The sequence below is a fragment of the Orycteropus afer genome, unplaced genomic scaffold (genome assembly GCF_000298275.1).
Source record: "Orycteropus afer afer isolate SDZICR_OR568_19922 unplaced genomic scaffold, OryAfe1.0 scaffold00089, whole genome shotgun sequence".
Classification (NCBI taxonomy): domain Eukaryota; kingdom Metazoa; phylum Chordata; class Mammalia; order Tubulidentata; family Orycteropodidae; genus Orycteropus; species Orycteropus afer.
The window spans coordinates 1,949,608-1,966,166 of NW_006921676.1; the positions used below are offsets into that span (position 1 = coordinate 1,949,608).

At 44.9% G+C, this 16,559-nt stretch overlaps 1 protein-coding gene across 1 annotated transcript in view; it reads left to right on the forward strand.

The window, feature by feature from the left end:
• The first annotated feature begins 4,652 nt into the window (after positions 1-4,652).
• SH3RF3 (SH3 domain containing ring finger 3) overlaps positions 4,653-16,559 on the forward strand; it is a 643,685-nt gene continuing 631,778 nt past the window's right edge. Inside the window, exon 1 of the mRNA XM_007942370.1 lies at positions 4,653-5,270. Coding sequence (XP_007940561.1) covers positions 4,653-5,270 — 618 coding nt within the window. The remainder of the gene's footprint in view (positions 5,271-16,559) is intronic.

The window sequence follows — 16,559 nt, forward strand, 5'->3', positions numbered from 1 at the left end:
TTCAAACCCACCAGCCACTCCTTGGAAGGAGGGTTGGGCAATCTACTTCCATAGTGATACTGCCTCAGAAACCCAAGGAGAGGTCACTATGAGTCGGGTCCAACTCAATGGCACATAACAACAACAACAACCCTTTAGAAAGGGCAAGCACACTACAGCTCACCACTGTCCCCAACATGCTATATGACTGTTGTTGTTGTTATGTGCCGTGAGTCAAGCCTGACTCATAGTAACCCCTCCTTGGGTTTCCAAGGCAGTATCACTATGGAAGTAGATAGCCCAACCTTCCTTCCAAGGAGTGGCTGGTGGGTTTGAACAGCCAGCCTTCTGGTTAGCAGTCAAATGCCTTAGGCACTATGGTACCAGAGATCCTCGAGTTTAAACTAGCTCTGCTTTCTTAATTTACCTCATCTGCCCAGTCTCTGTACGTATTTAGGTTTGCAGCCTGTCTGCACTGTGGGTGTTCGCTAAAATGTAGGAGTTAAAGGAGTAGAATGAAAATGGAGAAAGTTTGAGAAAGGTGGGGTTCAGTGTCCCTGTGTTTGCTCAAAAGAATACCCTCGTTTTGCCTGGGTTGTGCATAATAAGGAGAGAATTTAATGGAAAAGATGCAGTTCTTGGCCCTTGACACAGACATTGATTGTTCTGTTTGTCCAGCATGCTACTTCCTTTGGACATTCTCTCTCCTATGCAAGGAGCCCTAGTAGTGCAATGGTTAAGCACTTGGCTACTGACAAAAAGGTCAGTGGTTTGAACCCACCTGTTGTTCCATGGGAGAAATACATAGCATTCTGCTTTCGTAAAGATTACAGCCTTGGAAATGCTTGGGGTGGTTGTGCTTTGTCTGACAGGGTTGCTCTAAGTCAGAATTAACTTATAGGCAATGGATTTGTTTTGTTTTGTTTTTGTTCTTCTCTGTGATTCCTGATGGTGCTGCTAGATTTTTTTTATTGTGCTTTGGGTGCAAATTTACAGAGCAGCGTTTGTTTTACATTCAACAGTTCGTGTACATTTGGTTTCACTCCTCAATTACCATCCCCAACCCTAACCCACTCTCTTCCTCTCCCTTCCCTGTGGCTACCCCTTCCCTGTGCCCTTCTTAGTTATGCACTCTTGTCTGTCCAGCTTTCCCTCCATGTGACTGCTGCCCCTCTGGTGCCCCATTGCCAATTGCTCCAAAGGTTGTATCTCTGTGGAGTACGTGGCTACATCACCCTGGGTTGGCTTTTCTGTATATAAGTCTTACTACTATTGGGCTGGCAGCCAGTCCTTGGGAGTGAGTCTAATCCCAGGGCCAAAGTGTATCCCAGGGCCATAGTCTTGGGGGTCCCACCAGTCTCCATCCAACCAGTAATTCTGGTCATTATTTTGTTTTTGAATTTTTTTCATGTCCCCCCCCCCCACACACACACACTGTATCTAGGATCTCCAGTTTTGATCCTTCCTGAGTGGTTGGTATCAGTAGCTGGGCACCATCTAGTTCTTCTGGTCTCGTGGTCCATCATATCCTAGGGGTGAGTGTTCTTCACTCTTCTTCACTTCAGATGAGAGGAGACCATTAGCTGCATCTTAGATGGATGCTTGAAAGCTTTTAAGACCCCAGTCACTTTTCACCAAAGTAGGTTGTGGAACAAGATGTGCTGCTAGATTTTGCATGACAAACCCTACTCTGATGATCAACACATACTGGTCTAGAGAGTGACCATCCGATCCAAGCTGGGTCATGGGGTATTAAAACTTTGAGCAAGTGACAACATCAAATGTGTCTCTTGTCAGTGGTGAAGCTGTTGGATAAAATGCTCATGGAATTCTGGCCATGTTTCCTGCTATGTGGTAGAGAAGCAGAGGCAGGCAGTGCAGGAGAGGGAAGGATAAAGTCATCATGCAGGGAAGAATGGAAAGCAACACACACTAGGGATCCCAGTTGCATTAATCCGGCCCAGCTCTTACTGTGGGGTTCTGTGAGATGTCCCCTACACTTGCAATATCGTCTTCTCTTTTTAAGACTCTAGCTAGAGTTAGTTTCTGTTGCTTTCAATGGGAAGCTCTCAGAATGTTTCATCATAGCCAATCCCTGCTCTCTGGGTGTCCTCCCTATGCCTGAGGGGTCCCATCTTCACTCTCCCTGCTGGGTCTTGCATCTGTATAACCTGCTTTTAGATCAAACTTTCTGGTCCTGTAGAAAATTCCCCTTGATTGCCCCAAGAGTCAGAGTGAAAGGTGGAAATTGTGAATGTAGTTCTGGGCATTTCCTCTGGATTTATTGGTTTGCTTCTAGGTTCCAGGATGCTAGGCAATTCAGGAATGCCTTCCATCTGACACCTTTGCAAGCGCTGATGTGAATAACATATATGTAAATCCACGCTATTGAGTGATGTCCATAAAACAGGTTTGGAAAGCCAATCGCTCCCATTTGGAGCAGTGTCCAGGGACTGGTAACCTGATAGGAGCTCAAGAAACCTGGAACTGAGGTACTAAGATCTGTGTGCAAATGACCACTAGGTGGTGAGGTTGAGACATTCTTTCATTTATTCAACACAAATTTATTGAGCACCTACTATGGGCCAGTGTTTTAAACACTGGGAATATCAAAGGGTAAAACCTTGTCACTTTAATGGAGCTTTACATTCTAACAGAATGTGATACTTTCTAAATTTTAGTTATGGGGATGCAAAAATTCACAAATTACCACCCTGGTTATCTCATAACGTTGAGCTTCACCTTCCTCGTTTGTAAAGTGAGGTTAAAAATAATTATCCCATACGGCTCTTTAGAGGATTAAATTAATGTATAGGCACGTTCCTCGTATTTAAGTCTCAACAAATACTATTTTATCCCTTAAAAATCCAAAAAGTAACGCTTAACTTCACAAATCACGGGATAGGTTGACCCGTAGGCGGATCACGAATACCTCTTACATTAACCCAGGAAAGAACTGATTGTCTTAGCGTCTAGTTGCTTTGGACCATGGTTTCTGCTAGGCAGCGAATGGTGACAGCTGTGGCGCGTTGGGAATAGGAAAATGACCACTAGAGGGCAGTGCACTGCAGGGAATTTCTCCGCCACTGCTCCTAGCAAACCGCCCAAACTTCCCTGGCTTCCCGAGTTCCTCCCGTACGTATTTCCGTTGCTCTGACGCTCTTAGAAGCCTGGGGGTCGGTGAGGAGAGCGCGAATTTCCCGTCCTCTGCGATTCCTGAAGAAGAATTGGAGAAGGGTTAAAGAGACTGCGCTGCAGAGCACTGAGTGGGCGCGGGAGATCCTTGCCACTGCGCGGTGAAAGGCTCAGCGTGGGGCCGGGTGCCCTGCGAAAGGTTGTCTTATTTGGTTAGCAGCGGGCGCCAGCGTCTTATCCGCGCTTCCTTCGGGACCGCTGGGCTGCAGACCAGAGAATTCGAAGGCTGGCTCCTGGGGCGCGCCTTTGAGGCTCCTTTCCGTTTGTGCCTAGCCTGGCGAACTCTTCGCAAAACGTCATCTCCAGGCTGTGGTTTCTGCATGCCGGGTGGAAAGAGGCGAGAATTTAGAGAGCTTCGGGGAGTCGTCTGAGAAGGATACCCCGGCGTGACTTGTGTGTCTATATTGCTCTCTGACGTTGGCGAGGAAGGGAATCTAAATAACGCAGCCCAAACTTTCCTTCGTGGCAACATTGGGAGTCTCTTACTGAGGCTGGGTGAAAACTGTAGAAAAGACTAGGGGCGCCCAGAGAGAAGAGGGCAGGAAGGGAGCGATCAGAGTTGGGATCCATCCTTTCCAAGGACCCCCGGAGGATTAACTAAGGGACAAGGCCAATCGCTAGTGTCCGGTTGGGGCGAAGAGACTTCCAGCAGGGCGCGGCGCCTCCTTTTCCTTAGCCTCTTACCCGCCCCCCGCGTCCCGGGCCTCCCGCAGTGACCGTGACCTCCGCGCGGCCCTGATGGGTTGCGCACTCCCAGAACCCTTGCTTTCGGCGTAGGAAAAGGAAGCGTTCAGCTGAACCTAGAGCGAGGACAGTGACTGGAGGGCAGGGGACCAGGGTGTATGGAGGCGCCGCGTGGGCGGTGCGGTTCACCAGCGCCGCGGAGGAGCGCACACGACGCGACCAAGGTTCCCCTGGGACCCAGCTGGCGGCTCTCCGCACTTCCTGCGGCGGGGCTCGGGGAGGCGGGCAGCAGCTCTGAGACTAGAACCCGCTGAGAGGCGGGTCCGGCGGACTCCGCCACCAACGCGGGACAGACGGGCGGGGTGGGACAGGTGTAGCTGGCAGCATCGTGGGGGAGCCTGGCTCGGAAGGACTGTTGTGGGCTCAGGGCTCGGCGGGAGTTGGCTCGCAACCGAGCAGAACTCCGGATCCTCGCGAAGCAGCCTATACGGTGTGCCACTTTTTCACCTCAGCTGCTGGAGCCTTGGGTCCCTAACCCGGGTGTGAAGATCACGCCGGGGGACTCCGGAAGGAACAAGACAACTCCCCCGCTTCCCTGGAGCCGCCGCCTCTTTCGCGCCCTCTTTACCCCACTCCCTGGCCTTCGCCGGGAGTGAATGAAGTTGCAGCGGAGCCCAGCTTTTCAGCGGTTGCCCGGCCGATTGTCCTGATGCCTGCTGCCCGCTGCAGGCCTTCCTCCGGCCCCAGGACCTAGGGCAGCTGCGCGCGCGGCCGCCGCCGGCGGCGCTTTCTCCATGCTTCTCGGAGCCTCCTGGCTGTGCGCGTCCAAGGCGGCCGCCGCTGCTGCGCAGAGCGAGGGTGACGAGGAGAGGCCAGGCGAGCGGCGGCGGCGGCGGGCGGCGGCCACCGCCGCGGCGGGCGAGGAGATGGACGAGTCTTCGCTGCTGGACCTGCTGGAGTGCTCAGTGTGCCTGGAGCGCCTGGACACCACAGCCAAGGTGCTGCCGTGCCAGCACACCTTTTGCCGCCGCTGCCTGGAGAGTATCGTGTGCTCCCGCCACGAACTGCGCTGCCCCGAGTGTCGCATCTTGGTGGGCTGCGGTGTGGACGAGCTGCCCGCCAACATCTTGTTGGTGCGTCTGCTGGACGGCATCCGCCAGAGGCCCCGTGCGGGCGGCAGTGGCACGGGTAGCGGCAGCGGCAGCAGCAGTAACGGCGGCAGCCCCACGGCGCGCCCCTATCCAGGAGCAGCCCCCGCGCTAGGGGGCAGTGGCGGCGGCGCGGCAAGCAGCGCCCCGGGTTCCCCAGTCTTCCTCCCCGCAGCGGCGGCGGGCACCGGCGCGGCGGCGGGAAGTGCCACCTCCAGCCTGCGGGAGCTGGCAGCTGCCAGCAGGAGCGCGCCTTTGGCAAAGGTGGGTGTCTGCTCTGCATAGTAGCGCCATGAGGTGCATGAATGTGTGGGTGTTTGTGACCGCGCGTGAGTATGGGGCGGGGGGAGCAGTGGTGAGGGGCAAAGGAGGCCAGAGCGTGCCCTCCACGTTGGCTCATTCCTTTACCTTGCTCTTCGTTCTCCAACATCCTTTCCCTTTAATGATTCCGTGAGTGTCCCTATTAAAATTTCTACTTCTCAAGGCTTGGACATTGTGACCCTCATCCTCACCCTGTGCCCCGTCATTGACACTTCTGAACTTCTTGTTCTCAGCATCCCTAGTCCATCCTTCCCCGTTGGAATTTCTTCTCCCACCACCTGTACTCTTATTTGTAGCAGCATCTGGTTCTAGTGCACCTCGCCACCTGTTCATAGCCCGCAGATTGAGTGTGCCAACACCAGTCCTCCCGTGTGGGTGGACGCTTCCTTCCCCACTGCTTACCCCTAATGCCTGGCCTCTTACACTTTCCTCTTTCCTTCCATCTTCCCAGAAACTGACTTCTTATCCTGGACGCCCAGACTCACCCTCTGAATGCACACCCTCGGGTTGGTTCTTTGGCCTGCCTAGGGATAAAGTTAATTCTTAATGTTTTCTGGCTTCTGATTTCCAAAAAGGCCGCGAGACTCCTGCCTGCGTGGCTTTGGTGAGGGAGGAGAGGGCAGAGTAAAGTGTGTGAAGGAGTTTGGAAACTCTGTTTTAGCGAGGGGGAATGAGTTAACCTAGAGGCCCCAGGAAAGCTTTGGCCTTGCCCTTCTCTAGGACTTGGCAGCCGCTGTCAGGAAGCATTGGTTCTCTCCTTGGCTCTTACCAGGCAGGAGTTGCATTCCCACGTGGGTAGTTAGTTTGGGCTTTCCTTTTGTGCAACTACATTATACAATGTTCAGTGCTTCTGTTTTAGTCAAAAGACTCTCAAGGGCTTCAATGATTTGATTTCAAAAGCTTCTTAGACCTTGCCATTACACACCCTCTGCTGCCTTGGGGACCATTTTGGGGGTGGGGGGAGCGCTTAGTAAGAGGGATGCAGGTTTAGGAGAGAAACAAGTTACTTGTATTTTGTATTTTCTTTAAATGCAGATAAAGCCCATTTAAAGGGAAAATTACATTGTTAATGAATTGAAATTATCATTTATTTTAGAAACACAACTGAAGAGTGCATGGTGCACAAACCATTGAGACAATCCTTCTAATATATGTAATTCTGCAATGCTGGGAAAGTTCTACCATCTGAATTACTCAGTAATGCAACATCTCTAAGGTTAGGAACTACTTATGTTGTAGGATGTTAGCTTCAGCGTTAAACGTCATACTTTGTCAAACTCCGTGTTTCCCATGGATCAGAAGAAATCAACAGTGGGCCCAGTAGGGAATATTCATTCTTCAGATCACTGCTGAAGGAGAATTAAATGGCTTTTCTTTAGTTTTAATTGTGATTAAATACACTTGCATGCTCTTGGCACTAATAGTCAAACTTTTCCCTCTTGTTTTTATCTAAGGTATTATACTTATTATTTGCAAAATAAACAGCTTGCCTTCTGCTCTGAGAATTATGATTTTGAAACCATGCTGACCACTTGTTTACAGGTGTCATCCCAGTTCAATTTAGGTGAATTGTGTTTGATCAGAAGGTTACAAGGTAACCCTTGTGGTGCTGAAAGGTCCTGGCCTGGAGGCAGATCCTGGAATTCCGTGGCATTTGTGCATTCTTTAGGATTTACCAAAGGTGTTGATGCTTGTAATTTTTACTCATGACGCTTAATAAGAGAAAATATATTTTTTGTTGTTGACTAGATTTTGGGCTATGGAATGACTTTGTGTATGGGCACATGTAGTTACTGGACTGTACATGACTTTCTGTGCTGTATGGACTTTTAAACCACATCCCCCTTCCTTTAGGAGCTCTGGTGGCATAGTGCCTAAGGCACTTGACTCCAAACCAGAAGACTGGTGGTTCAAACCCACCAGCCACTCCTTGGAAGGAAGATGGGGGTATCTACTTCCGTAATGATATTCCTCAGAAACCCAAGGAGGGGTCGCTGTGACTTGAAATAGACAGCAGTGAGTTTGATATATATACAGTTTTTGCTCCCCCTCTTTTATAGTGCTAACAAAGTGTAACCCTTAGTTCTTTATGCAGATCCAGCTTAAATAGACTTGATTTGGGTTCTCGAAAAAGTACGAATTAAAACCAATGTTATGTAAGATGGTTTGCAGAGGGGTAGAGTGGTGGAGGTGGGGATAGAAATATCTTCTAGAGTCTTATCCACTGGTTTTTTAACTATCATTGGAAGTCCAGTTGGTCAGTCAGAAGTCTTACATGTTATATTTATGTTGTCATTCTGGGATAATATCGTTTAGGTTTCCAGTGCATATTTATTTCATGCAGCAGTGGTAGAGGGAAGGGGTTGTAATATAGTATTGCTATTTTAACTGAAAAGTGCTGCTAGGTTGGCTTTCAGTACTTCAGTGTCCACTGGAATTGTTTGACTCCTGTAGTAAAGCTGAATGTTGCTGCATGTTGTTTAATAGATGGGCATTCATGTAATCTTTCAGTAGATACTATCTATGCTTGACTACCAAGCTCCCTTGAATATAACATGCCCTGTCTTCCCAATGAGAAGTTAGTTCCTCAAGCCTTCTCTTGGGCCAGTTTGAACAGTAAAACTTTTTAGGTATGTTGATTAATAAATATTTTTTTGGACTGTTTACTTTATTAATTTCATTATGATTAAACACTTGAAATGCATCTTGTATAAAATGTATTATTTTCTCTTTGTTTTTCTTGCCTTTCGTGAAATATTATTTCTCTTCATCTGCATCTTTTTTTTTTTTTAAATCAGGTTTTGGTTATCACCATAGTCACATTGGAGTCACCCGACTTGGGTGACAGAGCCTCTCAGCTTTACTTTCACTTAAGCCATTTGAGATAAAGCTTTTTTTTCTTTTTTTTTTTTTTTGCATTAGTTAATAATTTTACCCTTGGAAATTTTATACTAATTAAAAGTAGCTGCTGCCTAACTTTAGAACTGTCTGTCTTTTCATTTTACCTGTTGGAAAATACTTGTCATTAAGTATTGATTCTTAAAGTAGTCTTTTAAAAGTCCTGTTTTTATGTAACATACTACACAAAAACATTGTTCTACATCCTGCTTTGGCGAGTAGCGACTGGGATCTTAAAAGCTTGCAAGGAGCCATCTAGATGCAATGATGGGTCTCTCCTAGTCCAGAGCAAAGAAGAATGAAGAAAACCAAAGATGCGTGGAAATAATTACTCCAAGTGACTGGTATACTATGCAACCTGCAGCCTATATGACTGAGATCAGAAGAACTAGATGGTGCCTGGCTACCATTGTCAACCACTTGGAGGGAGATCTACATAGGAAATCCTGGGTAGAGTGGGAGAACAATGTGGAACAAAACTCAAAATCATTTAAAAAAAAAAAAAAAAAGAGGGTGTGTGTGTGTGACCAGCTCTGCTGGTCTGATAAAGCCTGATGGAACCACTGAGACTATGGCCCCTAGCTGCCCTCCAGGTCTGGAATTGAACCCACTCCTGTGGCTCCCAGCCAAACAAAAGACAGGCATATGAGCTGAACATTTATATGACGTAGATATACTCCTTGGAGAGAGCAATCATGGGAGAATAGAAGGGCTGTGTATGCACCAGGAGACAGCTCGGGGGGACAGGGATGCATGGAGGGAAGGACACAGGGAAGAGGTAACTATGTAGAGGAAGTGGGGGGGGGGCTGTTGCATTGTGGGAAATTGCAGTCAGTGTCATGAGACAAAGTGTAAGTGAGCTGCTGTATGGAAAATGAATTTACTCTGTAAACTTTTACCCAAATCACACACACACACACACACACACAAAAGTCCTGTTTTAAAAGTAGCATTCAATAATTACAATTGTGAAGTCATACTTTAAGGATGCTAAATGGGTGCTAAATTTTCTAGCCCAACTTGTGTTTTTATTTTGTTTTACAGTTTTACAAGGTAACCTCACCCTAATCAAGCTTTGACCAAGGTGTTTCAGGGCAAGGTGTCTTTCTGAAAGGGTTTCATGGTTCCAAATTGAGTAATTAAAAAAGTTCTTTTGATTATGAGAAATTTAATGAGGACTCAAATATAAGACAACCTCTTTTTTTTTTTTCTGAATGATTTTAAAAAATCTTTTCCCTTATATTTAGGGTTGTTAAGGTTATGATCTTTCACAGGCAGATTACCAGGCTTTTCTTCTGAGGTCCATCTGGGTAGGTTTGAACCACCACCTTTTTGGTTAGTAGTTGAGTACTTAACTGTTTGTGCTTCCCAGGGACTCCTATATTTGGGCATATACAGTATATATAATGTACCTGCACTGTGCCAGCCACCATTCTAGGTGAATGAGACAGACAAGTGCTCTTGTCTGACATGTGGATGGAAGCTTTTCTGATCTCTGCTCTCAAGAGGGCTTGGTGTAAATCCAGAACTCTATGAAGTTTAAGAGGAATGACATTTTCACAAATTAAAGCACTATAGAAGGCTTGGGCAATGCTTTTGATTATTTAAAACTCAAGTATTACAGTCTAGTTAGTCTATATTGTGTATCTCAAAGTTCTGCAGGATATGTTGAAATTGGCCTAAGGCATTTGCCTGCTAACCAGAAGACTGGCAGTTCAAACTCATCAGCCACTCCTCAGACAGAAGGTTGGGCAATCCACTTCTGTAGTGATACCGCCTTGAAAATCCAAGGAGGGGTCACTATGAGTCGGATCCAATTCGACAGCAGTGAGCTTGGTTTTTTTTTGGTGTCTCTGTATCCCTCAGCCAGTGTGAATGGGACTCATAATGGAAAAAGTCAGATAAATTGGAAAGTCATAAAAATGATGCCTACATTAAATACTTTATTTTTATAAACACACACACACAGACACACACACACACACACACACATATATATGTATATATATATATATATACTCATTTGCCTTTTTTTTTTTTTTTTAATGGGTTAATGGCTTTGCTTTGAGTATACATCTACCTAGTTGGAGTTCCAAATTGCTTACCAGCTTAAACCCAGCCACAATTTTGATTTTCTATTGTTTGTTTCAAGTGGAGCAAGAACTAAGATTCTTCTGAAGAATTCTGAGTGGAGCATCATTACAGACTTAAAATAATTCTCCCTCAATGTTTTATATTCTTATTCACACCTAATTTGACAATTTTAAAGCAATCTGCCTTTATTGAGTCTTTCCTAAGCAGGAAAGAAGCAACATTTCTTTGTCCCCCTCAAACTTCTTTGGTTTATGCAATATTTAATTAAATAAAAAAATATATAATTAATTAAATCATATTGTTATCATTAAAAGTACAACTTGCATGAGTACGATCGAAGGTAAAGACAGCTAGTTCCTAGTTAGCACAGGACTCAGCTGACAGGAGTGGACTATTAGACAGCAGTCTGCCAACCTCCAGCTTCCAGTGTGTGTGGGTGTGTTTGGCTGTTTAATGGAGGAAACGGAGTGCTAGGCAGCTAGGTGGAGGCCAGTTTAGAAAGTGCCTATAGTTTCTGGCAGCATGTTAATGTATTCTTTAGTTGTTGACAGTTGGACAGCTTATGCCTGAGATTTAGTATCTGAGTGCCTGCCATGGTCACTTTGACATATGTTGTTTTATGGAAAGTTCACTATATCTGGGAAGTGAGTGGTGTAATTGTTATTTTGAGACCTGGAGAGACTGATAGATGGGCACTTAGAGAGCTAGGAAGTAATGGGGTCAGAATACATCCTCCAAATCCAATCCTCTGCCCTTTCTATTCTGTTCAACTATGTCACTAGGATGTTGTTGTTGTTTGATCTTGAATGTAATAAGGACTCCAAAGGAAGATGTCCAGAGCTTGGAGGGTCTTACTCAAAAACAGCCAGCTCATCAGATAGCACACAACTGGTTGTTGTGTGGTAACCATGATGATAAGGTTCAAACACCAGCATTTGAGTGACAGATGGGTCACAGCAAGGTCCTTTTCAATGGACTTATTTATAGAAGACCTCCTGGATGTGGAAACAGGAACTTTTGTGACTTACAACAATGTTGTGTTTCAGTTTGTAGCCAGTGAATAAACTTATATTTATTTACTAAGTGCCTACTGTGGCCTAAGTATTGAGTCAAGTGATATAAATATGTATCATTTATTTATTCCTTACTACACTACTGCCTCGGAAACCCAAGGAAGGTCGCTATGAGTCAGGTCTGACTCGATGGCACATAACAACAACAACAACACTTTAGTGAGGTAGGTAGGTACGTGGGTAGAAGCTGAGGCTCCTAGCTTTCCTTGCTCAAGGGCACATGGTTAATAAGATGAACTTTGGACTGACTCGCTAACTGACTTTCGTGGTCAGAGGTGATAAGCTCAGTTTACCAGAAACCAATGTCACACACCTAAGCAGCACTGACCCCTTACATTCACCACGCCCCATAGCTACAAATTACTCTTTGAATTTGAGGCTGCCATCTTGTAAATCCAGGCTGTTGATTCTACAGGCCATTGACAGGAACTGTGAAGATGAGTGTAGTCTAGAGGAAAGAGCTTTAGTATCTGTTATGGCTTGGGTGGCAAGTAACAGCAAGTTCAATGCAATTGACATAAGCAGTAAGGAATGCATTACCTCACATAAGTACCCCCGGTGCAGTTTGGGGTTAGAGTTGCTCTGGGATGGCTAAGTCAGTGGCTCCATTTTTCCATCTGCCAGTTGCCCCACGTGTGCAGAGTTAACCACTCCATAGTGTTTTCATGGCTGTGACCTTTCAGAAGTAGATCACCAGGCTTTTCTTCCAAGACACTTCTGGGTAGACTCAAACCTTTGCCTTTCAGTTAGCAGCCAAGGAGGTTAACCATTTGTACCACCCAGAGACACCATTTTGTCATCAGGGAGCCACGTTCCAGCTTTCTGCTCTGCCACTGTATCGGTCTCATCTTTCGTTTCACCCACTTGGTTTCAAGTTAGGTGCAGTGACTTCAGGCATACCTTTCCATGACAGTACCCCAAGGCAGAGAAGGATGCATTTCTTCTCATTGCTTGTTCTCTTTTCCAAGTGGTGAACAATCCCTGTCAGATCATACTCTAGCATACTTCCCCTCACGTCACACTGGTTTATGTTGCATCATCACATGCTTGTGCCTGAACCAGTAGCAGCTTGGCAAGGGTCATGAGATGCAGGATTGGTTTCCCTGCCTGGGCTGAGATCCCACCTGCCTCCCAGGAAGCACACTGCCTGTACACAGGGTGGATCCCTGAGCCAAAATAGGGTCCTGTGAAGAAGGAGGGAAAAGGGGATGTCGACTCAGTGGACAGCTATGGTGTCAGTACACATACTCGTGGGTTTTAATGCTGGCTTTCTCCCTTCTTGACCATGTACAAAGGATTTAGCTTTCCTGAGTCTTCTTATCAGTGAGTTACGGACCATACCTTCTTTATTGGATAAATGGGATAATGTACATACAGTGACTAGTACACATAATTGGCTACTTTCAGTAGTACATGTTAATAATATAAAATCTCTAAGTGCCATCACTGATGAAGCATCCCTGACAGAGTCCACTTTCGTGGGCGTGAATTCATTGCATATATGATCTGAAGTTAAGGATGTGTGTATGTAGATGTGTGTATGTGTGTGTTTTGTGAGTCTGATACTATGCTTTGCCTTATGGGCCTATGAAATGTTGATAGCTGCTATGGAGTTGGACCCCAATTCATAGAATGAAACACTGCCCAGTCCTGCCTCATCTCCATGATCCATTATGGATCAGGACCTTGTGATCCACAGGTTGGTCACAGACCGATTTTTGGACATAGATCTCCAGGCCTTTCTTCCTAGGGCTGTGACATAGTGACTGGATTATTGAAAACTAGTGGACAGTTAAACTGAGTGGTTGATTCTGTTTTTTTCACCTTTTAAATTGTTTCCAATTGTTATCTTCCCTATCAGATGCAATGTTCCTATTCCATACAAGGCTCATTAAAAGTAAAAAGAAACAACAACAAAAAAATCTATAAACTATAATCTTGAAAAAAAAAAAGGCAAAAGGGGGGATAATCCTGCTCAGTTGCTGATACAGCTAGTTGGCAGACTTTCCTGAAAACTACGCACACCACCTTCATCTGAATGACATAATAGCTTGTCTACAACTGCCTAGAATTAGGCTGCTCATGGCGCAATTGAGCTGAGCCGAATTATATCCGATTGTTTCTTTGTTCCAGCTTTTGAGGGCCTGTATGCTTGCTGGAGCATGACAAAATTGGGTCCTAATTATGCAGTTATTTCAAGTGTGTGTATTAATTCAATCTGCATTTAATCTCTCTCTCTCTCTATTTTTTCCAGTTAATGCAATCCTTTAGAAGTACATCTTTGAAATTAAACATCAGCAAAGATTTGGTTAGGGTGAAATATTCTTTATGGTACCATTTGAAGAGGTCAAGGTCACTCTTTATCAGATTTGCATTGCTTGGGAGATTTTCAGATTTGATGAATTAGAAATGCATGCTTGATATGTATCCTATTTTAATTAACCACAAAAGAATAGAGTGTCAGGATGAAGTGTTGGTAATGGTGAATGGTTTTAAAATCCTACTACCATACCAGAATGTGGGATTCCCTTTTCTCACCGAGTGACATTAGAATAAATAAAGTGTATAAAATAGTAGCACAATTTGAATTCTACCCACAAGTTGTTGCCTTGTTCTTTAAGCTAGGATTTGGCTCACGATGGCTTATGAATATTTAGACATGTAACAGTCCTCTGGGAGTTCAGGAAGTGTCTGAGAGGAGTTGGTTTGATTGGTTATTTCTCTCTTCTGCTACATGTGTTTACATTGTTAACTGATCCGATGGCTATCTGCAAACATGAAGATATTATGATATTTGCATTTCTGCTTAATGGAATGTGTGTGTGATGCTTACATGAATTTACGTGAGTTTAACTGAATTAGAATTAGCTGTAGGAGTCAGGTAAATAGAAGTGGTGAGAGAATTTAAAAATACGCCAGCACATGGAGCACATGTAAATGTATTTGGTGCTGAGGGCATTGAGAATGGAAATGAGGGCAAATTCTCAAACAGTGTTCAAATGGCCAAGGTGTACCCAGGAAAAAACAGGAGTTCACAATGCATTTTTTTATACAGTAGTTCAAGAATAAGATATTTACGCATTTTTTGCTTCGGCTTCATTGAATGAATATTAAGAGTGCCTACTCTGTACTGGAGGAGTTCTGGTAGTGTAGTGCCTAAGGTCTCTGCTAACCAGAAGACTGGCAGTTCAAACCCACCAGCCACTCCTCGTAAGGAAGGTTGGGCAATCTACTTCCATAGTGATACCACCTCGGAAACCCAAGAAGGGGTCGCTATTCAACTCCACAGCAGTAAGTTTGGTTTTGGTTTGACTCTGTACCGGGAGCTCTGGTGGTGACTCCTCAGAAACCCAGGGAGGAGACTCTATGTGTTGGAAGTGACCCATTGGTAGTGAGTTTGTGTTTTTGGTCTAATCTGTATTAGTCATACAAAAAGCCCTGGGGATACTTGGAATAAAAATGATATTGGTATCTATACGTAATAAAATACAATTTGTTTCCTTTAGTTAAGTGATCAGATATATTGTAGAGAAAAACATAGGTCTGTGTGGATATATCTTTTTGTTTCTGTGCATCTTTTAGGAGTTTCTAATGAGGAACATTGGCATCATTGTGATTTTCAGGCTTAGTGGTTTTTCAGTGAGGACTCACCTCTTACAGTTAATTCTCCCATCCTCTTGATTTGCCAAACGAGGACTTCTCAATTCTGCTTTTTAGAGCTTTCTCACATAGTGGTGGGGAATGTTAGATACTTTGAACAGTTAGATGCTTTCAGTGAAAACTTGTTGCTAATTTTTCAGTTTCCTCTGTTGCCCCAGATCCTTGGAGGCTTTGGTCATGCAGGGCAGTGTCTTTGAGAGAAGGTATCTGTCCTTTCTTGGTTCTTGAGTGGAGGATCTCTAGGTGCCACTTTTTCTGGAAACAGAAGGCTTTTGCTGTTGTAGCTAAAAACAATGGAGGTCAAGTGAGTGCTGTGTGTTTTTGAAGTTTCATGTGGTTTTTGGAAGTCGTCTTTCAGCATCAGAACTACCTTAGGTGAACATTTTTTGATTTGTCATTTAGGATCTAAGCCATAGAAGCTTATGTTTTATTTGTTGCTGTATGATGAGTGAAGACGTATGGGAGAGAAAGAATAAAGGTAAGGGAGGCTTAGGTATATTTCAGTAAGTGGTTGGAGGTTAACCAATCTTGTCAGACATCATTAGCCATTATCAGCAATTGCTTTTTCTCTCAAGGACTAATTGGCTAATCCTCTGTAGCTTTGGCTGCCAATGTCGCTGTTTGATTTGCAGGGTTAAAGAATTCTTCAAACGATTAATAAAAGCTTATTGTGTTTATACTTGTACTCTTAAGAAAAGCTGCGTAGGGTCTCACGTCAGCGGCATATATTGTCTACAGGCCGTCTTGACAGACAGGTTTATCCTTCAGTGTCCTTTATGTGTGGGGCACCTTTGTTCTGATGAATGCCAAGGGCTTACACATGTATTTATTTCTCATACAGTAATTCCTAAAAATATGTAGGGATAAAATGGTAGTACTTCAATTTAGTGTGTGGAAAAATGAAGACTTGGGCGTTTGACTCATCAAAGAATGCATTTACTGTTGTTCCTGGACTTCAGTGCTCTTTTAAAAATTAACTTAGTACCCCATTTGCTGGGCAAGATGGTAAGCTAATTTTCAGTACTATCCAGAAGTTAAGGAGCCCTGGTGGCTTAGTGGTTAAAGCACTCAGCTGCTAACCAAATGGTCCGTAGTTTGAATCCCCAGCCACTCCGTGGAAGAAAGATGTGGCAGTCTGCTTCCATAAAGATTATAACCTTGGAACCCTAATGGGACAGTTTTATTCTGTCTTAAGTCAGATTTGATTTGAGGGCACACAACAGCAATTCAAAAGGTAACAGATTGCATTGAACCTTCAGAGAGGAATCAGGCATAACGTGGCAGCAAATCCATTGCTGCAGGGTTAATTCTAGTCTTCCCCTGTCTGTGTGATAATTCCTTCTCCACAGTGAGGAATATGGCCTCCATACCCTCAGGATGCACCTGTGAAGAGCGTGCAGAATGGATAGTGCCTGTGGGGTGCTGGGGTTGTGGAGAGGTCACTCTGACCATCTCTGAGTGCTGCTTTTGAAGTCTAGCCTAGACTGAGTGATACTAGTAACTAATT